Source organism: Numida meleagris, chromosome 1 (assembly GCF_002078875.1).
Source record: "Numida meleagris isolate 19003 breed g44 Domestic line chromosome 1, NumMel1.0, whole genome shotgun sequence".
In the NCBI taxonomy this organism is placed as follows: domain Eukaryota; kingdom Metazoa; phylum Chordata; class Aves; order Galliformes; family Numididae; genus Numida; species Numida meleagris.
Genome location: NC_034409.1, coordinates 120,790,559 through 120,816,271, shown reverse-complemented (window position 1 = coordinate 120,816,271; position 25,713 = coordinate 120,790,559). Strand labels below are relative to the sequence as shown.

Here is a 25,713-nt window from a genome sequence, read left to right as displayed (position 1 = left end):
TGGATAATCTCAGGGTAAAGATGATAGAAGGAAAAGGTGGCCAAAGACTTGTGCTTAAAATACTAAATTCAACATGCTAGCCTACAAATCATAGAGTCATTAAGGCTGGAAAAGACCACTAAGATCTTCTAGTCCAACCATCCACCTATCACCACCACACCCACTAAATCATGTCCGTCAGTGCCACATCTACCCTTTAATGCTCTCCTAAAGCATTTCAGGTAATCCCTGGGACAGAAGACAGCTGGCAGCACTGACTGTGTCAACCATCCCAGCTTCATCTGCGGAGAAGTGCTTGTTAACACCCTTTAGACTGAATGAGATAGCCCACAGAAAGTGACTTGTCTAGAGGAGATGTTTTCTTTCCCTGCCTTTGTGACAATTTCCTGGGTGATCCCAGATAAGTCACCTACTCCACAGCTTTACCTCTGCCGAGTAAAGGAATTGCTTTCAGAAGGAATTATTATCCAAACCTCAGGACTGGGAAAATTGTTCTTAGTGCTCTCTGAAAATTGGGATTGGAGTCAATACTTTAGAATCAAAGAATCATTAAGGTTGGAAAAGACCTCTACGATCTAGTCCAACCACTAACTCATCACACCATGCTCACTGACCATGTCTCTCAGTGCCACATCTGCACATGCCTTGAACACCTCCAGGGACAGTTGACACCACCACCTCCCTGGGCAGCCTGTTACAGTACCTCACCACTCTTTCCAAGAAGAAATTTTTCCTAATATCCAACCTGAACCTCCCCTGGTGAAACTTGAGGCCATTCCCTCTCATCCTACCACTGTTACCTGGAAGAAGAGTCTGACCCCCACCTCACCACAACCTCCTTACAGGAGTTGTAGAGAGTGGTAAGGTCTCCTCTGAGGCTCCTCTTCTCCAGACTGAACAATCCCAGTTCCCTCACCTGCTCCCAATAAGGCTTGTGCTCCAGATCCTTCACAGCTTTGTTGCCCTTCTCTGGACACGCTCCAGGGCCTCAATGACACAATATTTTGACACAATATTCTTGATTGTCAGAAAGTGTTTAGCAAGTAGATTAGTGTGAACATCGGTATCAAAAAAGACATCTCCTCCTCCTCCTGCTGTGGGCTTCTACAGCACAAGGAAAGCATCAAGGGATACTGCACAGACAGAGCACAGCTTACCAAAATTGCACTAAAAAATGGAGTTTGCTGACAAATGTCAGTCACAACGTAATGAAGTTTCTCCAGCACTAAAAAAAAAAAAAAAAAAAAAAAAAAAAAAAAAAAAAAAAAAGACCGATCTTAATATGGGAAAAAAGTAAAAATAAGTTCTATCCCATCTGAAACCCAGCACCCTCCAAATGCAAGCATTATCCTAGGGAGTACACGGACAGCGCGGGGCTCTGCCGGGCTGGGACGATTTAATCGAGGGCACACGCCCAAAGCTCCGTGCCCGCCCAAGAGTGACCCGCGGCCTCCTCCTTCTCCCGGCCCCGTTCGCCCGCCCAGTCCCGGGCCGTGTGGGCCGCGCCAGAGAGGAGGCGGGCCCACCCCTCCACGCCAGGTTGATCAGCCCCGGCCCGCCGCCCGCCGCCCTGCCGCTCGCAGTGCCTCCGCCCGCCGCATCTGCCGCCACACCGGCCGCGGCCGGGACATGGTGCCGGCGCCCGGGGGCGCCCTGCTCGCCGCCCTCCTCGCCGCCGTGCTGGCCGCCGCGGGCAGGTGAGCGGAGACGGGTGCCCGGGCGGTGCGGGGTCGCGGGGAGCGGGGCCGGGAGGGGCTCGGCGGGGGCTACCGGGAGCTGGCAGCCCCGCGGGGGTCGGATCGGACCCCGGGCGCGCTGACGGCACGGTTGACACCAAAGCAAAGTGTCTCTTCCTTCGGGAGAAGTGGTAGCTGCAAGACACTCTTGAGGATACAGACAATTATACCAAGTGTAGAAAGGTGTGAGCTGCTCAAGTCTTTGCTTCTGTAAGTAGGTACTTCGAAAGTCTGACAGGGCAGGTGTTATCCGCGGAGAAAGTATGTGTCAGAAACGTAATAGTATTTCGGCGTGGAGCTGCATCAGGGGAGTGGCAGTTGGGGGTTAGGGAAAGGTTCTGCGCCAGAGGGCAGTGGGCATGGAACAGACTGCCCAGGGCAGTGGGCACAGCCCTGAGTGCTGGAGATCAGGGAGTGTCTGGACATCCTCTCAGACATAGGGTTTGATTTTGGGTGGCGCTGTGTGGAGCCAGGGGTTGGACTCGATGGTCCCTGTGGGTCCCTTCCAACTCGGGATTTGCTACGGTTCTGTGATTCAGTGAGAAAAGATAAATAAAGCTCTGTACTCCTGACAAAGCTGTTCCAAACTTTCACCTTGCAATTTAAATGAACCAAATAAAAACTCACAAATACTACTGCAAAAGAGTAATCAGTAAGAGGAGGATTGCCAGTGACTACAGCGGTAGTCTTCAAGATGCTGCGTGGCTTCTTTGCTTAGTGTCAGGGTTGTCAGTAGGTATATTTATAATCAACAAGTGGAAGTGTGTTGTTCCAGTGCCTTTGGGGCCATCAGTTGTCCACTCTTCAGGAATTCCAAACCTGCTTCTGTAGAAGGCGCATTAGCTCTTAAAGGTGAAAGCTCTCAAATGCTCATGTTGGTTATTTCTTGAGATGTTGTGTTTTTGTGTTTCAAACACCTTGAAAGATGTAAAACTGCAAAACAAATGCTGTGTAAGAAAGTGTAACCTTTTCACACGAAGCTGGAAGATCCTACAGGACACCCTGCGTAAGATTGCTTCACAGCCTGTTTTGGCCATGCTGGTGCTGCATGATCTCAGAATCACAGAACTGGAGGAGTTGGAAGGGGCTTCTGGAGATCATTAAGTCCAACCCCCTGCTAACGCATGTTCCCTACAGTAGATCACATAGGAAAAAGCATCAGGTCTTGAGAATCTCTAGAGAAGGAAACTCTGCAACCTCTCTGGGCAAATACCTCCATCTTCTACCAACACTATCATTCCCGTTTTTGCACTGGGTGGAAGGGGAAAGAAGGAGCACTTGAAACATCTTGATAGAAGTCTTGGATGACAAGAGATTCTAATATAAGAGAATAAAGAAATCACATTTGCTCTGAATAGCTGGGAAGAAGGAATAAGAAATAGTAAAAATTAGAATCAGTTTGGAAAAAAATTGAATGAATTATTCTTACTTCTGTTCCTTAGAATTGTAGCTTTCACATCTGGAGCATTAACTTTCCTGGTTTGAGCACTTCCTTTAAGGAATGTGGTGATCACATGAAGACTTACAGGAACTTCTGTGAGTCCAAGCTAAGCTTTTTTTGATATGTTAGGAGGGACTCACAATAAAGCAGAAATGTCATGTGGTGTATATATATAGGTGCACTTTTTATTCTACAAGGAAGTCACCCTTCAAACAAACTTGTAAAAACAATCAAAACAAGCAAACAAAATGTGCTGTCATCTGACAAAATGTATGATGTGAACTCATAAGAGAGTTTTTAAGAATTTCTTACAAATTCCTAAGTTGTAGGAGACCACCTTTTGGTCCTGAATAAACTTGTTGGTCAAAATGTTAGGATTGGTGCTAGTTGTTCACTAGCAGCAATATTCAGAATGTTTTAGAAGCAAAATTAAAGAAATGGGTAATCTCCTGGTCTTTGAAGTTAACTGGAAGCTGCTAATAATATAATAGACTTTTTTCCCTTCGGCAGCTATTGTTTATGCAGGAGCTGGAAAAAAGTATCCTGTAGAGATCTTATGGAAATAGTACACTAAATCTATTCAGCAGCTGTCTTGAAGAAAAAAAAAAAAAAGGTAAAAGGTCATAAATGTTCTTTTCCACTGAAAATGTTAGTAAAAGAAGATTAATAATAGCTGAAAACAAACAACTCTATTTTAGCTCAAACCACAACTCACTCTTATATCAGTCTTTTAAAGAGTTACTCTCTTTTCATCTGCAGCTGTTACTGTCATATGATTTTGTTCAGACAGAGAATAGATCACTCATGAATGCTGGTCAGGAAAACATGACAAGTAACTTTTTCCATTTTTGAGATTTTTACTTCCGTTTACTTTAATCATTACTATTATAATGGCTGCTAATGAGAATTACAGTTCAGCACAGCTATTAGCCCAGTTACTGTCATGGAATCATAGAATGGTTTGGGTTGGAAGGGATCTTTAAGATCATCTAGTTCCAAACCCCCTGCTATAGGCAGGGACACCTCCCTCTAGACCAGGGAGGTCTCAAAGCTAGGTTGCTCAAAGCCCCATCCAGCCTGGCCTTGAATGTTTCCGGGGGGGGATCCACAACCTCACTGGGCAACCTGTTCCAGTGTCTCACCACCCTCACAATAAAAGTATTTGTTCCTGATATCTAGTCTATATCTACGCTCTTCCAGTTTAAAAACATTTCCCCTCATCCTCTGGCTACGTCCCCTTATAAAAAGTCCCTCTCCAGCTACTATGTTTGCGATTTTTGGCTGCCCATTGTTACACACACAGTTTGTAGTAGCTTATACTTGGCCTGGGTTATGAACTAATTTCAAAAAATCGATGCAGTGCAAAAGTGTTTTCTTAATTTATAGAATGACGCAACAAAAATACCTTAGAGTTGCAGAGGGAGTCAGTTGGATAAGTAAGTCCCAGTGTCCAGGCATACTTTGTTTCCTCTCTTTCATCTCTTATTTTGCTTGTAATGTTTTCTTTTGTGGTTGTTGGTACATTTGAACTATTGAGGATATTAGTCTTACTGTATCAAACAACCCAGATCAGCTGAAGTTAGAATCCCAGAATGATGGAATGGTTGGAATTAGAAGGGACCTTCAAAGGTCATCTGGTCCAACTCCCTGCAATGAAGAGCTCGATCAGGGTGCTCAGAGCCCCATCCAGCCTGGCCTTGAATGTCTCCAGAGACCAGGCATCCACCACGTCTCCAGGCAGCCTGTACCTTCACCACCCTATTTGCAAGTGAAGACTGAGGAAGCTGTCAGATTCTGTCTCAGCTTTTGGATTGTGTCAGTGGTTTATGGGTGTTTGGCCCGGTTCCATGACTATTGGGGCGGGGGACCCACAGGCACATGCTCTGGGAAAGGGAAAGGGGAAAAAGGGTAGGGAGGTGGGCCTGAGAGCAAAACAGTGACAACGATCTGAGGAGAAACAAAACTAATTTACTAAATAAGATATCAGAATGCAACATAACACACTATAATACAGTATAATTACAGTTTAAGCTAATGAATCCAATAAAATGAGAGAGAGTGTCCAAAATCAAGGTAGGCCTTACTCTAGTGCCGATGGTGAGGTGGCTGGGGAGCAAGATGCTGCCGGGACAAGAGACGGGACAAGAAGATAGAAGGTCTCGTGTTCTGCAAACAGGTTTATCTTTCCCTCTGACCAGAAAACGGTAACAGAGCAGCAAAGTCCTCTGGGGAATGTAGTAGTTCTTCTCTTCTGAGAACCAGGTACCCGGAACTATCCACGATCCACGGAATTGAAGCATTAACTCTTTAACTCCCAGTACACTACATGATACTATGATGTGGAATACCGGTAACCAAAAATCATAAAACCATGACAGATTGTTTAACTGAAGGCAAGTTCTTCTTATCCCCTCTGAAGTTTTTCATCTTTGTAGCTTCTATCACCACGTATACCATATGTAATTCACATTTCTGGAATATGAATCTGAAGAACTGTACATAATATAACCTGATACAGCAGCAGTAAAACTTTCCTATTGCTACTGGAATGTCAGCTGGTATGTCCAAGACTTCCACCTCTAATGACTGTACTAGTGGCTCACAGTGATCTTCTGCTAGATAAAATGGCCAGCTCTTTTTTGTCACCTCAACTAATGAAACCCTAGCTGTAAAAGTTCTTATAATCCATCTTGAATGTACTTTGCTAAATGCCATCTTATTAGTGTCAGCAAAGTTCACAGCCACATAATATCAATTTGCTGCTGGTTTGGCCCTCTTTATGGCTCAGTTTGTCGTTTGCTACCTAGTGCCCTAGTGCTGTAAGTTACTGAGTCTATGGACAGAGTACTTCAGCAGAGATGTGGAGACTGGTTTTGCCAGATGATCTGCAGTTTGTCTTCAGTCACGTATTTAAGCTGCAAGTTACTCAAGGCGAAGCACTGTTCTCACACTGAGTGGAGATTGTCAAGCACAGCTATCTCATTTAGACCTCTTGGTGCTCCGTATGAAATCATACAGAAATATCATTTAGGTAGGAATTGGACATCTCTGGTTTGTATTACTTCTCCCAATAATGTCTAGAAAAGTCAAAGTGACATTCTCACTGAAAGCTTCTCCGTGCCTGAAAGGATCTACCTTATTTCTTTCATTTGTACAAAATGCTGAACTCCTGACAGCAATAGCTGAGCTGATGGGTGATGTATTTTTATGGGTGGACTAACTTGGAAAAACCGTTTTTGCTCACAGATTTTTGAGATCTAGGTGATCCAATTTACCTTTCCTACTGCCATAGGTTGGCTTTAACTTGGTGCTTCTTGTGGAAGTCAGAGCAAGTCAAAGGCCTTGTCCAGGACAGTATCTATAAAGTTCAGCTATGTTCATTTTATTTGCAGTATTGTGGAAGATTTCCCAGTTTTAACAGAAGTTGGTACTGAAGTTCTGTGGATATTGTATACTTTGTAAAGGCATTTTTATGTATCTGATTCTGAACTGAATTATTAAATAAAAAGTTCCTGAGTGAGTCTGTCTTCCTGTGGAAATGAGCATCTTTTGGAAAGTAATAAGATCCAATTTCCTTCAAGCTTCAGGCAGTTTAACCTTCCAGAGGAGTCAAGGCGCTATCCAGTTGAATTCAGAGGTGGCTTGGGAATGAAAGCAGAACGCTTTTACTATACAGATAAATTCAAGGGAGCTTTCTAGCCTGTAAGCAGAACATGATAGTTAACTTGCATGCTCATGAGTGCTGTAAGCCAGCAGCATGTGGATGAATATAATGAAAAAGGATTCTTTGACTGGTTCTGCTACTAAAGGCAACTCTGAAGTAGCATCTTGTAACTCTTTCAATAGAAGTGCAACCCTTACAGATAAGTACCAGAGGATAAGTGTGAAGTTCTACTATGAGGTGTTATCAGCAGCAATACCATTGCTGTGCACTAGACTAAAAAAAATGCAAAAATTCCTGGCTTGTTGATTTTTTGTTTACTGTGGGACATGCTGTTGCTATATATTGCCCTCTCAGGATCCCCAAATCACTTGATACAAAACCCTCACAGGTAAGGTATTGACTGTGTCAGAAACAGCACTTTGGACTCTCTGAAGAAAGTACATTTTGAGTTATCACCTGGAAAAAGCAACAGAGATAGAAGATTTTGGTTAAAGAAGAGAATTTTATAAGGGGGACATGCATGTGGTATAGACAAGTTAAGCATCAGCAATTGGGGAGATAAGAAAACTGAGGTCACTGCACTCCTTGCAGTGTAGACTAAGCCCAGAAGACTTAGGCAGTTGCAGATTTCCATCAGACGTAATTTTGAGAGCTAACATCGCAGCTCTTGATCTGCAGAGTAACTTTGAACCACATTGGAGTACTGAGAGACTAAAATAACATCTGTATGGCCAGGGAGTTGTGTGCAACCAGAGCACACAGGACTCTCTGCCCTTCTATAATCAAGGTGCACACGTGCGTTGGCTGTGAGCCTGTGGGGCACTGGATTTTATGGGGCTGACTGGATGTTCAGGAAGGTGCTTTGCTGTAGAATCAGTAGTTTGTCATCCAGAGCAGAACAGCATCGTATATCCAGTCCTGATCCTTCTGATGTAGGCTGGAATATCCCTGCTGACTTCACTGAGATTAAAAGAGACTCATTCTAGCGGGGGACCTAGGTCTATTTTTTTGCCTTTGCCATGTTTCTCATTAGAAAAGATTTATGTTGTGCAGCTGATTTATTGCAGGTGAGATGCTCCCTTTGCTCCTTTCTCCAATTGAATGCAATTTCACAATCTTGTCAAGAAACGCTATTAAATGCTCCAAGGTTCGATGGGATGAAAATGCCTGACAGTGGATAAAACATGAGGGAAACGCACAAAGGACTATAGGGCAGAATGGACTAACGTGTATTTGCCTGCTGGAGCTCGTCTTTATCCTTCCTCATGCAGCTCCAGAGCTCGTGGGCAGCTGGTGACTGTGAGCCAGCCGGGGGTGTGTCGCTACGGTTCTAGGCTGGATTGCTGTTATGGCTGGAAAAAGAACAACAAAGGCCACTGTGAAGGTAATATGAGCGCTTTATGCTTGCTTCTTCTCCACGGCTGTGTACTTGGTACTTAGATAGGGGTTTCATGCAAGGCTCCCAGAAGTCAGAGAAGGAAAGCTTGCGTGGGAGTGAAATCTCTTAATTTTGTGTGAGAGTGAAGAAAACGTGTTTGAGAGTCTATCTCCTTCAAAAAAGCAGAGCTTTAGGTAAATGGTGCCAGGCAATAAAATATAGATTGAAAAATGCTTAGGTCCAGGAGGAACCATCTGTTTTAACCTCCTGCATACTCAGGCTTGAGAGATTGGAAACGGTTGGTGCTTGTGCTGTTGCAGCTGTCAAATAAATGTTAAACATGCAGCATCTTCTGGTACTACATATGGACCCATGAAATCAATTGGTGCCCTTGATCTTCAGAAGTACACAGCCTCTGAGAACCAGGAGGTTTAACTTTCTAAAAGTATAAATATAACCTAAGCAGTAGGTACACCTGACTTGATCTTGGGTAACCAACCAGTGTTCTGGCCTGTGGGTTGCTGGCTTAATGGAGAGTCAGTGAGTCCTGAGAAATTTCTAATTTATTACAGGTCCCAAGGAGAAGTTGACTCTCCTTCTAGCTCTGCTTGAGTGAAACACAAAAAAATCATAAAATACATGTTAGAGGAATCTCAGATGTTGCACCTGTTGCCCCAGTTTGGCATTATGTATCTAGTGAATTTGAGTGTAGGCTTAAAATTATTCACTGATGAAAATCAACATCCTGATGTTTTAAGGGGAAAGGTATCCCAAAGTCTCTGCTCTGTATAGCATGTCATTTGATAAAAATGTGACAAATACATGTATTAATATTTCTGCATTGTTTAATAGCAGCTTAGATTTGGTGCAAATGAATTAACAAAGGGACAACTGGCAAATGTTACTTTGAGGAGCCAGTGGAGTAAGCTGTTCTGTTTTAAAGCAATAGGTTACTTTCCTACTAGAGTCCACATTTCATAAGTTTTTAAGGTGATTATTTGTCAGATTTCTTTAAAAAGCTACACTGTACAGCTGCATTGTGAATCAAAATAAAATGTTGTTCTCTGATTCAGAGTTAAATATTCAGCGGATCTCACATTATGCCAGTTTGCTTTTCAGGACCAGTGTTGAAGTATGTCTATCCTGCAGGGCTAGTGCTTCAGTACTTGTGAATTAACCTTTAAATGTAGGGAAGATGCTTGAATTGAGCAGGATGAATTTGAATTACGAATTATGAATTTTATCTATACAGTAACTTACATTGTGATTTTCCTCTTTCCTGTTGTTCAGCTAGCAGAGTAATTACAGAAGGTGGCTGGATGCATAACCTGGTGCATGCTTGTTTGCTGATTTTTGCTAGAGCTAGTGCTGATTAAATACATGTTTAGATTGCTTTTCCTAAGGAACGCTCAGTTTGATCATCATATTGACTTTAGGAAGCCTAGCCTTAACCCTTACAAAAGCCGGCATTTCATTTCTGGCTAATGATGAGACTTAGAAAACTTTTGCTCTTTAACACATCCAGAGTAAGCCCAGCCCTCTCATGTAAACTTGTTGGAAAGGTAAATATTGGGATGTGTGGTAAGGACAGTTGTTTGATCATTTGACAGATGTGCTCTGGATATTCCACCGTGGGATGGACATTTGCGACTGCAGGAGACTGCTCTTGCCTCTTTCGTGCTCCAGAGGCCAAATGTAGCAAATGGAGCTGCTGGCTAGCTGCTTCTCACACGTGGTTTCCTAAAATAGGAAAAAGAAGAGAAGGGCAGAGTATAAAACTAAATGTGAATCAGAAGTATGGCAGAAAGGAGCACTGGGGAGGGTGCTAAAAGGAGCCCCTCTTTTCCAGGTCTGTACTCTCTCATGCAAGCTGTGCCAGCATCCCCATTCTCCAGCTGGAATACAGCACTACTCAGTAGCTACCATGTCCAAACTAGAGGGAGAGGTCTGGAGGATGCTGAATTTGCACAAAATTTTTTGGGCAATTAAACAGGGGAGGAGTTCTCAGATAGAATATTTCTAACTTCTTCTTTTTCTCTCCTTTCTGTGCCTCATTTCCCTCAGCTATCTGTGGACATGGCTGCAAGTATGGCGAGTGCGTGGGACCAAACAAATGCAAATGTTTCCCTGGATTTATAGGGAAAACCTGTAATCAAGGTTTGTGCACGTGGGGATATTACTCCAGAAAGCAGACTGGTGATAATCTGTCTTCTTTTCTTTTAATAGGGATCATCATTTTCCAGACTATTAAAATGAGACCTTTTCTTATTTATATAGCAGAGTTTCGGCCAGTTTGAGGCTCTTACCAGGGACGCTGGAGATGCAAACTCTTAGCCTCCTTCAGCAAACAGGAGTTTGAGCCCATATCGTGTATCTCCTGCAGGCTGGTGACAAGGACAAATTGTCTATTTTATAGTCAGAGGATTAAGGCATCAAGAAACGATACAGAAAACATGAAAAGCTGAATGTCAAATTCAGAAGCCATGCTATTCTCTTAACTAACTTCCTCAGAAAGGCATGCAATTATATTCTAGACCGGTAATTTCTCAATCAAATTTCAGCCGACACATTGGTGACAACTGCTGTTTTTGTTGTTGTTGTTCGAATATTTGAGACCCTTGTATGTGATCAGATGAAAGGAATGGGTCATTGTGGGTGGAGAGGCCATTCTACTGTGCTACTGTTGAGTGAATCATGGAATAAGGGCCACAGGAGTGGATGGGTCTATTCATGCTACCTTCCTAAGCACCTGCAAGCTTTGCAGGTTTTTTATTGAAAAGTTCTTCCTAAAATCTAACCTAAATTTTCCCTCTTTTATTTTAAAGCTATTCCCCCTTGTCCTCTCACTATCAGAACATGTAAAAATTCAGTCCCCTTCTTGTTTATAAGCTCCCCTCAAGTACTGGAAGGCCTCAATGAGGTCTCCCCAGAGCCTTCTCTTCTCCAGCCTGAACAAGCCCAACTCCCTCAACCTTTCTTCATAGGAGAGGTGCTCCAGCCCTCTGAGCATCTTCATGGCCCTCCTCTGGACCTGTTCCAAAAGCCTTACATCTTTCCTGTGTTGAGGGCCCCAGATCTGGACAGAGTACTGCAGGTGGGGCCTCACAAGGGCAGAGCAGAGGGGGACAATTCCCTCCTGCTCCCTGCTGGCCAGCTCTTTTTTGTTGCAGTCCAGGACACTACTAGTCTTCTGGGCTGCAAGAGCACACTGCTGGTTCATGTCCTGCTTTTCACTCATCAGGACCTCTGAGTCCATCTCTGCAAGGCTGCTCTCAATAGGTTCTTCTCCCAGTCTGTACTCGTTTCTGGGATTGCCTCAACCCAGGTGCAATGCCTTGCACTTGGTCTTCTTAAACTTCATTAGATTACTGTGTGCTTACTTCTTGAGCATGACCAGGTCCCTCTGGATGGCGTCCCCTCCCTTCTGTTGCATCAACTGCACTTGCAGTACTACTGCACTTGCAGTAGGTTCAGTGTCTGAAGCTTCATGGAAGTAATGTGTAGACCTACATGTGCAAATTGACTGTTAGCTCCCTGGGCTGTCCTGTCTTCATGGCCAGGAAGTTTTTAGGAAAGGAGTAGCTGTCACAGGCCAGAAATGCCTCAGAGCTATTTCAGTTGTTACAGCCACAGAGGTTTTCATGTCCCAGTAGCCGGGAACACTCAGAGACACTTAATGTACAGGCAGATGTAGCCTTGGTCTGTCCTTACAGCACAATGTCCTGCTGGGCAAATTCAACATGAACTAACTAAAATAACGGAGATAGGGAACGCTATTAGTCTGCCACTGAGTCTGAGCTAAATTAGCTTTATCTCAGTAGGTTCTCTTTTAGAGCTGCACGTGCTACCGCTGCATTACTGTGCATTGTGGAATGTACGTGCAGCTAAGCACTTTTGAAAATGTACGGTTGAAGTGGAATAACTTTTGTTCCCTTCTAGTTTCTTTGTGTCAGTGGTATTGGTTTGTTAGTGGAACTAAAGCAGCACAAAAAGTCCAATGTGATTTCCAAGCTGATAGGTTGTTGTTGTTTTTCAAACAGGCCCTATGTTTAAAAAACAGTACACTGCTCTTTTTCTTCCCTGATCTAAGCTGTAACAAGTAGTTCTGTACATATATAGGTACCAGCAAGTTACTGAGTGATCTGGAGTTTTTTTTCTCTGATCTGCAGGGTGCATAGATGTGAGAACAGCATGTTCTCCTATTAGAAATTGAGCTGCAGAAGCTCAGTGCTTGGAGGGTAGCATCTCTGTTGAAGGTGTGCTATTGGTCATATGTGCTGTTCAGTACCTGTTGAATGGGCGGCATATGCTGATGTATTCTGTTAATAAGTTCTGTCTGATTGCAAACCATATGTCAAAATATAAGAGGCAAAGGTGTCAGTTCACAGACGTCCCAAGTGCAGATGTTGTTCCTTTGTTCTAGGACCAGTAGCATTGACAGCAGTGCTGCCTATACCACGTAATTTTAACTTGCTGGGATTCTGGTTTTCTCCCTATGAAAGATAGCTGTGGGAGTCTGAAATCAACTTAGCTTCTTGAGAAGTCTTTAAATTGCAAATTGTGAAAAGGAGTTAGGATGCTTTTATTCTCTGGATTTTGAGAAATTGAGATTTCTTATACTTTTATTCTTAACATCACATGACTCTTTTTATGTCCCGTTTCTTCTCGACTATACATCCCTGCCCTGAAAACCTTCGTGCCAAGGTGCAACTCAGGAAAAAAAATCTATCTTTGTGTCTTTGTTTCACTTTATCTGAAGCTGATTTGCTGTTGTTAGTATAATGTTTTAGCCTTTCTGGTACAGAGGTCAGCTGGAGAGCTAAAATCTCCAGCCAGAATCAGAGAAGCCCAAAAGAATAACACCCAGAAGATATAGCAACTGCATTCTCTCCTGACCCTTCCATGTCTTTCTAACAAGCTGCCAGATGTGGCCAGAATTTGCATTAGTTTTTCAGGTGTAGAAGTCTATATGTGTAGAATTATATATGTGATAGTTTTCCAAGCATTGTTCCAGCCAGATGGTTTGCTAAATTCTCATCTTGCAGGGGGCTGGCTCATTCTCAGTCTAAACTCTTTTACTGTGGGGAATTAAAGGCATTAAGCAATATTATCAGCCTATACGTATTAATATATACTTATATATGCCCAACACTCACTTCATTTCAATGACTTCTGCAGATCTGAATGAATGTGGACTGAAACCACGTCCCTGTGAACACAGATGCATGAATACACATGGCAGCTACAAGTGCTATTGTCTCAACGGGTACATGCTCATGCCAGATGGCACATGTGCAAGTAAGTAACAGAGCTGACAGGGTAGACACACCAAGATCACCTAATCACATTTGATCCCAGCAAAATTTCATTTTGTGATAAAAGGATTTAGCTTATTCAGGATGGGATTTTTGCCTCAGCAATTTTGGTAATGTAAACGGCTGACAGAGGCTTTCAGTTTGACAAAATAAATTAGGTCATAACTGTATTTCTGGGGTCCCAAGGAATTTTTGTCCTTCTAGAAGTAAAAATATTTGATAGTGTTACTTCAAATGAAAGACATCTTGTATAAGCTTGGTGCACAGCCCTGCTGATTCATCTATTGAATGAATGAACGAAGCTATCCAAGCAGTGCACCAATACTGGCTACAGTTTACTGTGCTGACTTTCATGCCATTACTATTTGCTTTAAATTTCTGTGCACCCTAATTTATTTTCTATGAATGCTGATATGCTTTCCGCAGTTGCTGCTGGCTTGTTGCTAACATTTGTCTGCTGTGCTAAGTTTTCTCTGAACTGTATTTCTGCCTGTTTTCATTGTGTTTGAGCAAGTATTCTGCTTTCTCAGCCAGCGTGATTTTCAGACTTCTTATTTTTCAGAGATACTGTTTTGTTTCTGGAAAATGCTTTCTTTTTCCCCTCAGCAAAACCACTTCATACAGATACTTTCACTTTGAATTTCACAAAACCCAAGTTAACATGGGGACAGACCTTTTTGGAGTCCACTGGACTGAAGCAGATACATCAGTGAGACAAGAAAGCTAGTTGATCTCAGCAATTGAACAACCTTGAGAAATCTGTCCTAAACCAATGAACCTGGCTGCATCAAGTGTAGCACAGTCATTCCTGTGGATAAGAGAGATAACCCTAAACTCTGACAAGATTTGATCCCCAAACTTTGGAGACAGCCATTCACCAGACACAGTGTCCATCTGGTGAGTTTGCTATTAGTCTTGAGATAACTGGAAAAATATGCAGCCTTGGCAAACGCAGGACTGCAGGGTCCTGCAGGTCTGGGGCAGGCAGAAAAGCCAGATCTCCTGCTTTCTGTCCTTGTTATAGCAGGAAGACTGAAACTGCAGCAAAATGTGCCTGGGGCAGAGCTTTCAGAGGTTTCCCCTTCCCTGCAGCGTGTGGTGCATCTTACCAGCAGACAACAGCTGTGGAGTCTTTGAGATCTCTAAGAAATGGATATATATTTCTTCTGTTTCTTCCAAGATAATTTGTGTATCTGCTGACATCATACTCTGAGCTGTTTTCAGCAAGACCGCTGCATTATGGACAGCTGAACTGCAGAAGCCAGAGGTACTGCAAAAGCAACCTGTCATTTGAGCCCACTTCCCTTTGAGCCCAGAGGGTACTTGTTCCTATTTTGTGCCGTCCATCCTTCACTTTCACTACTCTGAGCACAAATGCTCTCACTGTACAGCCTTGTGACTGAACCAAGTCAGAAAACTAGATCCAGACTGTAACTAGCCATTTTTGCTGAATTAGTTTTAAGCTTTAGTTCTGGATGGGTTTCCTGATTTAAGAAATTGCGTTTGTACCAAATTTGTACAGAAATCAGTTGCACTGTCCCTTACTTAAGCCAGCACAAAATGCTGAATTTCTCAGCAACAGTGGCTAGTTCAGAGCATATATGAAAAAACTGCTTGAACAGCTGTGAGCCCTAGAGCTTGTGTTTCACTTTGGCATCATTTTCCAAATAAAAACAGTGGAACCCTGACAAATTCTGATACAGAATGAAATTAAATTTCAGAGGAAAAAAGGGTTTTTCAGTGTCTTTTCAATTACAGTCTTCGTGACTGTAATTCAGGAGACAAAGACCTATGCGTTCGTCCATCCTGAGCTTCTTTAATTTAACCCATTTGTCACCTTCCACTTTCAAAGAGATTTTTTGTTTTTTTAAGCAGAAACTATGAATATGAAATGAAATAATAACTTGCTTCTTCAAGTAGAAGTTATTCTTGGTTAACTCTACTTGACTCCCACCTCACTTGGTGCTAACTTAATCTTGTGTTCATATGAATGGTTTAACTCTCTACTCAGCTAGCTTGTTTACCTAATTATCATTTTATTCAGGGGAATGTTTTGAGCAAATGTTCCTCCTTTTGAATCAAATTCTCCATGATGTTAATCTCCTTGACAAGAGGAAGTCCACCTAGTGTGAGCATTCAGGCTTATCTGGGGAACCGTGCCAAGGACTGTGGAACTAGATGTAGGACGGTATCAGAAATGTTTGGGTTTTGGCCACAGAGAACCATTGCTTCATGTAGAGTGTAGGTCAGTGCCTAAAGCAAAGTCATCTGAATTCTGCAGGAATTGCTGTGCTAAATCATACTAGTAGTTTGTCTAAGCTAATATTCTGTCTTAACTTGGCCAACAATAGGAGCTTCAGACAAAAGAGGAAGAAAACAGAGAATGACCAATTGAAGAAGAATATTTAGTAAGTTTCTTTATCGCCGCTTAGGAGGTAGATACTGTGACAAAAGTATGTCCATGTTTTTTAATCTTACCTGCTGCTACTATGTACTTCTTCATCAATACTAAAGTAAAACCCTATTTCAAATATAGTCAATTTTATCACTTATCCTCAGAGCCTAAGCAAACCATCTTAAGAAAAATAATTTTAGCACAGAATATACAGGTTAATTTTAGTAGCAACAGAATATGCATTGTAGCTATAGGTACACCTGCACACATCAGTGACTTTCTATGCACTTCATTACACACATTTTGAACCTTCTTGTGCCTCTACCAATGAATGAGTTGCATTTTAAAATAAAATTAGTATCTTTTTCTCCTTAAGTGATGAGCCAGTACTCAAGGTCTCGCAGTTGGTTTTGTCTCAGATAACTTGACAACTGTTGCAGGCCTTCCAGTTAGAAAGAACCTATATAATAAAGTTTGTGTTTCCCTGAATGCAATCAAAGTGATGTAGTGGAAAATAATACCTTGGCACACGTCTCCAACTCTTCTAGTAAACACTTCCAAATGCTGCTTCTCTCCTTGGCATCATAATACTAATGCATGCAGGTATTTTCAGGATTTTAGACTTAATCTCCTTACGTACTTATTACATTTGGTTTGCTTTTCTAGCCTCTCATAACACTCTCTCAGGCAAGATCTAAACACTTATATTTCTGTTTAAAGGCTAATCAAAATTATTTCCAGTAATTCACTTTCCTAGGCAATCTCTGACAAACAAGACTTGTGTACTGACTAGTGCCTCATTAGATTCAAGTATCTGTTCCATAAAGGATCAAAATAAAGTGCACCTTCAAAGTCCATCAGGCTAAGAAATTTTTAAGTAATTTTAAGAATCAAAGTCTGTACTAAGAGCATGTTAAATGTTAAGCAATAAAAACATTTCTCTACTGAACTGTAGTTTTCTGTGTGATAAAAAGCTGAAGTGATGGAAAATGTAAAAAGCCTATTTTTCGATGTTTGAACAGTTCTGTCTGCATCTAAATGATAATAGCAAGTCAGAACGGGTAATGGAGAAAAAATGAGGAATAAGAGCAGGCAGGGAAAGAAGCAAATGAAGAGGAGGGGGAATTTAAGATCTATCTCATGAAATGTATTGCTAATATGTTAATGTATAAACAGCTTGACTAATGATGAATGGGATTTTGTTCTAATTAATTTTCTGCAGTCATTCAGATCTAAATTAATAATGAAGTGTGTGTTACCAGCCTAGATTTTTGCTCTTTTTATGATTTTTGATACTGTTTTCAGGCTCTAGGACATGTGCCATTGCAAATTGCCAGTATGGATGTGAGGAAGTCAAAGAGGAGGTACAATGTCTTTGTCCATCAGCTGGCCTTCATTTGGGACCGAATGGAAGGACATGCATTGGTACGGTTAGAGAACTCACTCTCAGCTTTTTTTGTAGAGGATCCCTAAAAACTCAAGAGTTTGGGAAAAGAGTAATAAGTATTTAGCCCGCCTCACTAGCTTCAGTAATGCTTCTTGTTACTTACAGTGCGATGTAAAGTTTGCATGCTCTTACAATAATACTTTTTATAATATTGGCAGTGTAATTCTTGGGGCTAGTTTCATCCACAATAATAATAAAATTGTTTGACAGATACTGTAGTCATTAAGAGATTCTCTGTTTCTCTGAAACTGCTGACTGCAATGCAGGAAGCTATCCCAGTGACATAATGCATTATAGGATTTGGGAGTTACGTTTGGATGTTTTTTTCTATATTGTGACGACCCACAATAGAAACTTCTGTATTTTTCTACAGAAGCCTCAACATCATTTTACCTAGGGATTTCCTGTGATAAGATAGCATTGCTTCATAACACTTGGTACCGTTCAGTAACAACAATTTTACATTGCTATCTGGTGAGGCAGGGCTACAGCATTGTAATCCAGTGTTGAAATGGTACCCATTTTAATACTGAAGCTAAACTAATGTCAAAACATCAGTGGACATGAAATGAATGCTCCAAAGCAGGGACCATCCCAAAATGGAGAAGAAGAGGCAGTGAAGTACACGTCAGGGAGCAGCAGTAGCAGGCTTGTTCCCTGAAGGGGATGAGCTGGGAGCCATGGGTGATCCCAGCACCAGCAGTGCTATGTCTGCACTGACCAGTGCCCTCTCCCACAGCATCTGATCACACTGGCTGACCAGGGCTAATAACAGGGCTGATGAGGTGAGGTGATAAATCAGGTCCAGTGTCTGTGCAAGGAGTCTGGTCAAGAGTTGGAAGACTGGATGGTGATAAGGCTGCAAGGTGCATCCAAGAAGTCCATCCAGGAGATGGATCTGCAGAAAAGCTACCAACAGAGTTGTCCTGAGGCCCATGCAGGGACAGAACTGGAAATGGGCTTGACTGCAGCACATTTTGGACAGGAACTCAAGGCCCAGGACTGAGCTGAAGTGGGACTCCTCTGTCCATGGAGGTCTATGGTGAGGCTGGTTCAGGTGAGCAAGACCTCTCAATGTACACAGGAGCAGCACAGAAACATTTCCAAAGCTGGAAAATTGCTGTTGTTGGTAATTGCAAACACACCTGAAAGGCTATGGAAGCATTTATTTTTCAGATTGGATGCTATCTGCTAAATTGTTTTAAATTTAATAGAAGATGGAAAATCGCAGCTGGGAAATGTTTCATTTCCCAGAGTTGCCCAAAATTTGAACAAGTTTTTGCAATAAGTGCTATTTACTACACTGTCTTTAACAACATACCTGATTTCACGTTGCATTATGGTATTTCTCTAACAATTGTACAAGTCCTCCAGATTATAAAGGGTGGCGTGGGCAGGAGGAATAACAGTAGCAGCACCATGTCAGATGCTGCTTACCAGTTCTTACTGGTTGAGTGGTATCTCCACCTTAAAGAATGTTTTAAATGTTGAGAAGTTTGACATGTCAGATGTAGAAATGAATTTTAGCTCTAATGGCCTAAACAATACTATGCTTAACATTTCAAAAAGTAAATGAATGCATTATCCAAGAGGCAGTGCTATATACAAGGACAGATACTGTGTGAATTATTCTCCTTAATGTACAGCTATAGTATCAAGTCAAGTATGAATGTCTTATAGCATGAGGCTATTTTTTTCATTTTTAGGAACTACAGAGTAAGCCCATATGGATACTTCGCTTAATTTCCAAACTGTAAACACTCCAACATGAGAACACTATTTCTCTCTTTCAAATGAAATTAATTTGTAATTGGAAATATTCAGCTTTGAAGAATCAGCAAGGCTCTCAGATTACCAGCAAGCAAGTTATTTTTTGTTTGAATTGTTTAAGAGCTACTTGAAGGTGAACACTGTTGACATGTGTTATTAAATAGAATTGACAAGATAAGTGGTTCTCTTCCTGAATTATTCAAGCAGTTATTTTTAATCTCTTGTATTGAGTCTATTTGCTTGCCCAAATGGATTTGGAGGAATGCTGGTACAGATTGATAGAAGGTAAAACACACAAAAAGATATATCCAGTGGTTAGAAATAGCATACCCCTTCTTCCTATGCAACTTGTGTTAGGTCACTCTTTTCTACCACCTGTTCTCCATCTCTAAAATGAGAGAGCAACTTCCTGCCATATAGCATAGTGGATGTGTAAAAGATTCTAAGATACTCTTCATACTCGGGTGTTAGTCATAGAAATGCTATAGACAGGTAAACGTTTGAAGATCCCTGGCTATTTGTCTTAGATTAATCCTCCTAAGAAGCTGCATCATTCCTGAATTAAATTGATAACATTTAATTACAGTGACTGTTTAACAGTGTTCTTCATTTCCTCCCATACCAAGCTGCCTTGTCTCTCCAGAACATCTGCCACTGTTACCTACCTTGCTGGGCAGAGCACTTGCAGTCTGCAGTCTCTGCCTTGACTTAGCCCAGCAAGGGAAAGTGCAGAGATTCAGCAGAAAGAGCTGCTACCGCTGCTCCTTTCTGCTCTGTTTCCTGCTTCTGAGGCTTTCTCTTAAACTGTTCTCTGATGTTTCCTTTCTCAGAGAAATCATGGAATTTCAGAAGTCCCTCCGTGAACTGTTTTGTGACCTTACGGCAAATCATTGACCTCAGAGGAGAGTCCCTACAGTCAGTTAGCATGGCTTTTGCCATCTCAGGTCTCAAAATCTTCTATTAAGCGAGTGGACGTTTTGCTGTTTCATTCATATTTACACATGCAAAAGCCATTCCCAAGTGTATTCATTATAGGACTTATTTATTGAACACTGTGTGATAGTCAAGACCAAAGCATACCTGTGCAAATCCCAACTAATTCTTGCTTGACCATTTTACCTTCTGGATCTCACCAGTGTCCCTGTTCCTGCTCTAGATATTGATGAATGCTCCACTGGCAGAGCTGTCTGCTCTTTCAATCGCAGATGCGTCAACACATTTGGAAGCTACTACTGCAAGTGCCAACTTGGTTATGAACTGAAATACATCAGCGGCCATTATGACTGTGTAGGTAAGATTTAGCCCATTAAATTTATTTCTCCATTTTTCCTTTTTTCATTCCCACATAACGCAACTTTCCTGTCATTGTCTGAAGTATGTTGGTCTGGTCTGGAGACGCTACCTTAGAAATGTCACTAAGAGTATTTTTCATGAGTCTTGGAGCTTTTGTCTTGGTTTTCTCTGTGGCTTTGTTAAAAACCTGATCACTGGTACTTGCAAATTAAATTGCCTTCTTGTACCAAGTAATCTTTAGGCCCTTGCGAGTGATGTACAAAAGCGTGTTCTATGTTAACAACAGTTGACGAACTCCAAGAAGGTGCTAGCTTTGGTACGGTTGTAGTTAAAGAGCCCATTTCATCCTTTTGACTTTCAACCTGTGATGCCTAAGCAGTCTCACAATCTTTTTCTATTATATTTTCTGTGTGTAGTTAATCAGCAATGTGAATCAAGTCACTTCATGACAGTAAAAACAGTTGTTTGGATGGACAGTACAGAACTTTAAAAAAAAAAATGTACGAAAATAGTAGGTCTTAGTTACTTTTCAAGTCTCATTTGCATGTCCTTGTTTCTCCCAAGCAGAAATGTAGGGAAAAAGTTATCTTGATCTACCCGGCGTGGTTAAAACAAACATCAGAACGCCTTTATTTCCATTTCAATCCTTTAACTAATGGGGAAAGAATGGCAAAGAGTAAGGTTCTGCAGTGGCCCTGCAGCTGTATTGTTCAAGCAGTTCACTACCTGAGAGCCCGCAAGAGTTGTAACAACAACACATCCAAAAGCAAATTCATGTTTTCTGTTTTATTTGCTCGAGATTGGCCCTTAAGGGTGGGAAGGAGATCTTGAAGCAGGTTTTGGATACTGGATACTGGAATTAGATCTTCAGATTGTAAGTTGCTCCAGTTTTAAAGAGGAAAAAATGCTTACATTTTTATACAACATGTGTGTATGGGGGAAAGACTGAGAGGCTGTCAGGATTTTATCTGGAAACCTGAATCCTGCTCTCAGACATTCAGTATTTTTGAGTCAATCTTCCTGCTGCTTGTGTTCTGCCTGACCTACATTATGCCTGGGACCTATCAGCTGCTAAAAATGAAGCAATCTAGGTTAAATGCTAGTGGTGCAAATATTTGTGCAATGGCTTGACTCCCTCATGTGGGAGAAATCAGAAACATGTTTGTGATAGTGATAAATAGTGATAAAGGAGAACAAAATCAGTTACTCTTGGTGCTTGTACCTTCTGTTGTCAGCTGAACATAGTATTTTCTACTGAAATTCTATTTGTACTTTTTTCATGCAGCACCATATGTATGCCTGGAGTGTTTGAGGTAGAGGGAAGATCTCAAGATCTTGGCCTGCCCATTCTTAGTTTCAATTTCATTTCTAGAGTGAATGAAAGAGTGGGGAAGACTTGGTGAATTATTTTCATCGACATTACACATTTTTGTGATGCATTATCTTAACAGAATACAATGTACAACCTACAGTTTGAATCCTGTTCTCATTCAAAAGACCGCTACATTCACTTTGCCTTTATTGGGATGTTTTCCATGGACATATAAGCCTATAGCTGTGCGACTGGAGCTGAAACTAAGCATTCTCTTTTAGTGTGAATTTTTCCACCTCCAATGGCCTCTGGACCATCTTACCACCAGTAACTCCAGTGCTTGCAATACAGCTACAAGCAGGCTGTCGTGCAGCTTGAGTGTCAACACTTTTCACTAAGGTACTTCTGTCTTTCCCTAGATGTAAATGAATGTGTGACAACCGCACACAGGTGTAACCTCCACGCAGAGTGCCTCAACACAGAGGGATCCTTCAAATGCAAATGTAAACAGGGCTACCGAGGAAATGGATTTGATTGTGCTGGTGAGTACCTCCGGATGCTAAGAACAGTACAATCTTGCTTTTCTGCAATAATTGATGGTTACAAGCTGTTTTCTAGGAAAGAGCATGCTGAAAAGTGCTGTAATATCCACCAAGGCAAACCTCTCCATGAGATTGTATATTTATTACATGTCATCGCATGGTTAATACAAGTATTATTAGCTCAAATTAATTTTGCCTATGAATCTCCACAGTATCACTTGAAATCTCAAGCAGAACAGAGGAGAGGATTATCCCTGAAGAAACAGGGAAAATAGCTTTAAAACATCAATCATATATTTTCTTTAAATTTTCAGAACTAGCCTCTTGGAGGGCTGCTAAATTCCTTCCAGAAGAGGTTCAATTTAACTTAGAAAAAAATGAGAGAAAGGAGGAAAGCCATGACTCCTGTGCTAAATTATTTTCACTTATAATTTTGCCTTTGTCTATTGAATATTAAAGACTTTCTTTAAAGATGTTATTGTCTGTTTCTAACTGAATGTGACCCTTCAAGAAGAAAGATGGAAAACGCTGCTCTTTATATTTAAAATGAATCTTTTTATTTAGTATCTTTACTAAAGATGGCAGAGATTTTACTCACAATGTCATTAGAGATGTTTTCCTCAGGAGATATTCAAATTTTTTGAATAATAGATGTGCAGATATTTTTAAAGCTCTTGTCTATAGCACATGAAGTCTACATAATATATAAACCTTTTTTTTCCTCTTTTTTTTTTCCCCAAGTAGTCCATGATCAGATATGCGTTATTATTATTCATGAACTCTGATGTCCTATGAGTCTATTACTCATGTTCCTACTCCCATCATAATGGTAGTTGAAACCTCCAATATTGCATCAGCGTTGATATTTGTACTATTTGAGATACACTTTATCTGTATGAGAGTTTATCGATCCTAATCCTTTCTGCGTTTAATTTTAAATATACTCTCTCTGTATTGGCATTGGTTTGAAATCAATGGTTCCGACTCCAAAGGCATTTGTATCCTTTGTCTCTCAGGTCTGAGTTATTTTACATTTTTTTCTATATCTTTATTCTGTAAGAATGTATTGGGCATCTACAAATAAAGATCCTTGCCTGGGTCGACCCCAAGTGTCAGATTTCCATCAGATGGATTTAGGTTTTTTGATAGATTAAGAATTTGACAGTGCTATGCCAAAACTGTATACGTGCATGCATACATACATGTATATAAATAGCATATATATATGTATGTGTATACATGCTGTTTCTCCTTTGGTATACTCATTGCATTCTTTCAGGCATAAAAGTTTTAGGTATTTATTCTTCATGCTTTTGTTACAATATCTCTTAGCAGTCATGCTGTTGGTGCAACCTTGAAATGTAACTTCAATGTTCCACACTGTTTTTAGAGTTATGCAAATACAGCTTTTAAAACCCAAAGTTAAGGTAAGATCTGAGATAGTCCAGTGAAAAGTAAAGTGAGTAATAAGCCCAGTGAAGAGTTTTCTATCCGATATTATCATCTGAAATTATTTTGGTACCTATCATTGTAAAATTGGAGCACACTAACATAAGTTAAACACAAAGCAAGTGGATGCCTTAGTAGGACTAAAACTGTATTTGGGAAAATAAAAAAACACAGAGTTTAACTCCTACGTTAAACTTCTATAAAGTTTCTACTTCCAGTGAAAAATGCAGACTTTTGATGAGAAGAACTAAACACACAAAAACCTGGCTGGTACTGAAAGGCTTGGTTTGGAACTCAGCAGAGCTGTTTGGAAGGTTTGTCATTCTCAAATTCCAGTTATGAGCCAGTTTCCTTGCTAGACCACATCCGTTGTGATTTATCATTGCAGCTGACTACAAAAGAAAGACACAATGAGTCTTGAGACCTGGGTGAATATTAGAACAAATTGATAATACACACCTCAATATGGCTCTGTTAAAATGAAGTGCATCATCAGTAAACGTTGAGCAAATATATCTCTGGGCAAAAGGGCTTGCGTTTTTCTGCTTTTCCCTTTTTAATGAGAAGCTGAAAATTTCAAAGGAAAATCTCATTTTGACCTAGTTACTCTTTCCTCAAGCAGAAACAATGCAAGAGGAATGCTTGCTTAAATATGAACAAGGGAAATATTTTGCTTATGGAAAGGCTATTGCACACTTTTTAATGTCTAGCCCTATTTAAAAAAATGCTGAAGATGGATGATTTCCTTTTTTTCACTGGCATTTCTGTTAAATTGTTCATTCTCTACACACTTCCTCATGTCCTATTTCCAATTACTGAATTCCATTTGTTGTTTAGAAGAGCAAGAAGCTGTGCATTCATAAACTTAAAACATACTAAATAGAAAATAAAAGTAATGCAGGAGAGGATAGAGGAGTAAGACACGGCAATGAGAAATCAGAGCAGTTGGCAGAAAGTCAAAAAGCAAGGATCCAACTACAAATCGGAATACAGCAATAGAGAGAAAAAAAAGTCAGTGGTATATACGCGTGAAAAGCAGCAATGCTAAAAAGAGACTGGTTTCTCAAGTGTTAGTTCCCACACATACACCACCTTTGAGGGAGAAGGGTGTCTTCGAATGTTTCGATAGTTGATTTAAACCAGAATTGTCAAAAAAAATGAGCAGTGTAACAGAGGGGGGCAAGATGTGTTTTGTTATCTGGGCAAATGTTTGTTCAAATAGTGACAAGAACGCTGATTAGATATACCGGTCCACACTGAAATGCAAAGTTTTCTCCATGTTCTAAGACAATTGTGGAAAATCTTTGGCTTCGCTGAAGTCAGAGGGGGTTTTGCTGCTGGGTTTGATAGACTGAGAACACCATCCTGGGAATGTGGGGGATCGAGGCTGTGGTAGTGACTGCAGCTCCTGCAGCCAATTCCAGCTCCCAGCAGATGTGCCTGGGGTTCTGCTGCAGATAAAAGAAAGGCTTCTCAAATATGCCCTCAGTACTGTGTATAATTATTCCCACGGGGTGAGAATCCCATTTCCACTAGGAACCATTAATTCTTCATAGCAATTGTCTAAAGTATATAATGAACTGGTTACCATGGCAGCAGCATTAGCGTTTTATAACAAATGAAAAATATTTTAATATATAGCTTAATTTTCAGACTATGAAGTGAGAGGAACTAAGCACATTGGTTATAATGAAACTTCTGTGACTACATCTCCTCCTGCTACCAAATAATGTAATCAGTGAGATAATGTAAAATTATAATGTAATGTAAAATTCGTCTTTGTACAGAAGGTGGGGAGATTTATGCAATTTATATATCAATATGCTAACTCAGCAGAAAGCTGCTGAGACATCAGGCTGCAATCAGTGCTGCTTGTCTGAATATGACCCAAGGTTTCTCAGGCATTCTTTTATCCATTCAGCGTTCAGATAGATGTGAAATGTTGGACACTACTTCTGAATTGTCTCTAGC

The 25,713-nt window shown here is 41.0% G+C and overlaps 1 protein-coding gene across 2 annotated transcripts in view; it reads left to right on the top strand.

Moving 5' to 3' along the window:
- EGFL6 (EGF like domain multiple 6) overlaps positions 1,307 to 25,713 on the top strand; it is a 44,825-nt gene continuing 20,418 nt past the window's right edge. Inside the window, exons 1-7 of one of the 2 annotated variants that reach the window (XM_021410458.1) lie at positions 1,307 to 1,697; positions 8,113 to 8,225; positions 10,284 to 10,376; positions 13,398 to 13,517; positions 17,235 to 17,354; positions 20,303 to 20,437; positions 22,171 to 22,293. In XM_021410458.1, coding sequence (XP_021266133.1) covers positions 1,630 to 1,697; positions 8,113 to 8,225; positions 10,284 to 10,376; positions 13,398 to 13,517; positions 17,235 to 17,354; positions 20,303 to 20,437; positions 22,171 to 22,293 — 772 coding nt within the window. In that variant the 5' untranslated portion in view covers positions 1,307 to 1,629. The remainder of the gene's footprint in view (positions 1,698 to 8,112; positions 8,226 to 10,283; positions 10,377 to 13,397; positions 13,518 to 17,234; positions 17,355 to 20,302; positions 20,438 to 22,170; positions 22,294 to 25,713) is intronic. The other variant, XM_021410466.1, reaches the window with a different exon arrangement.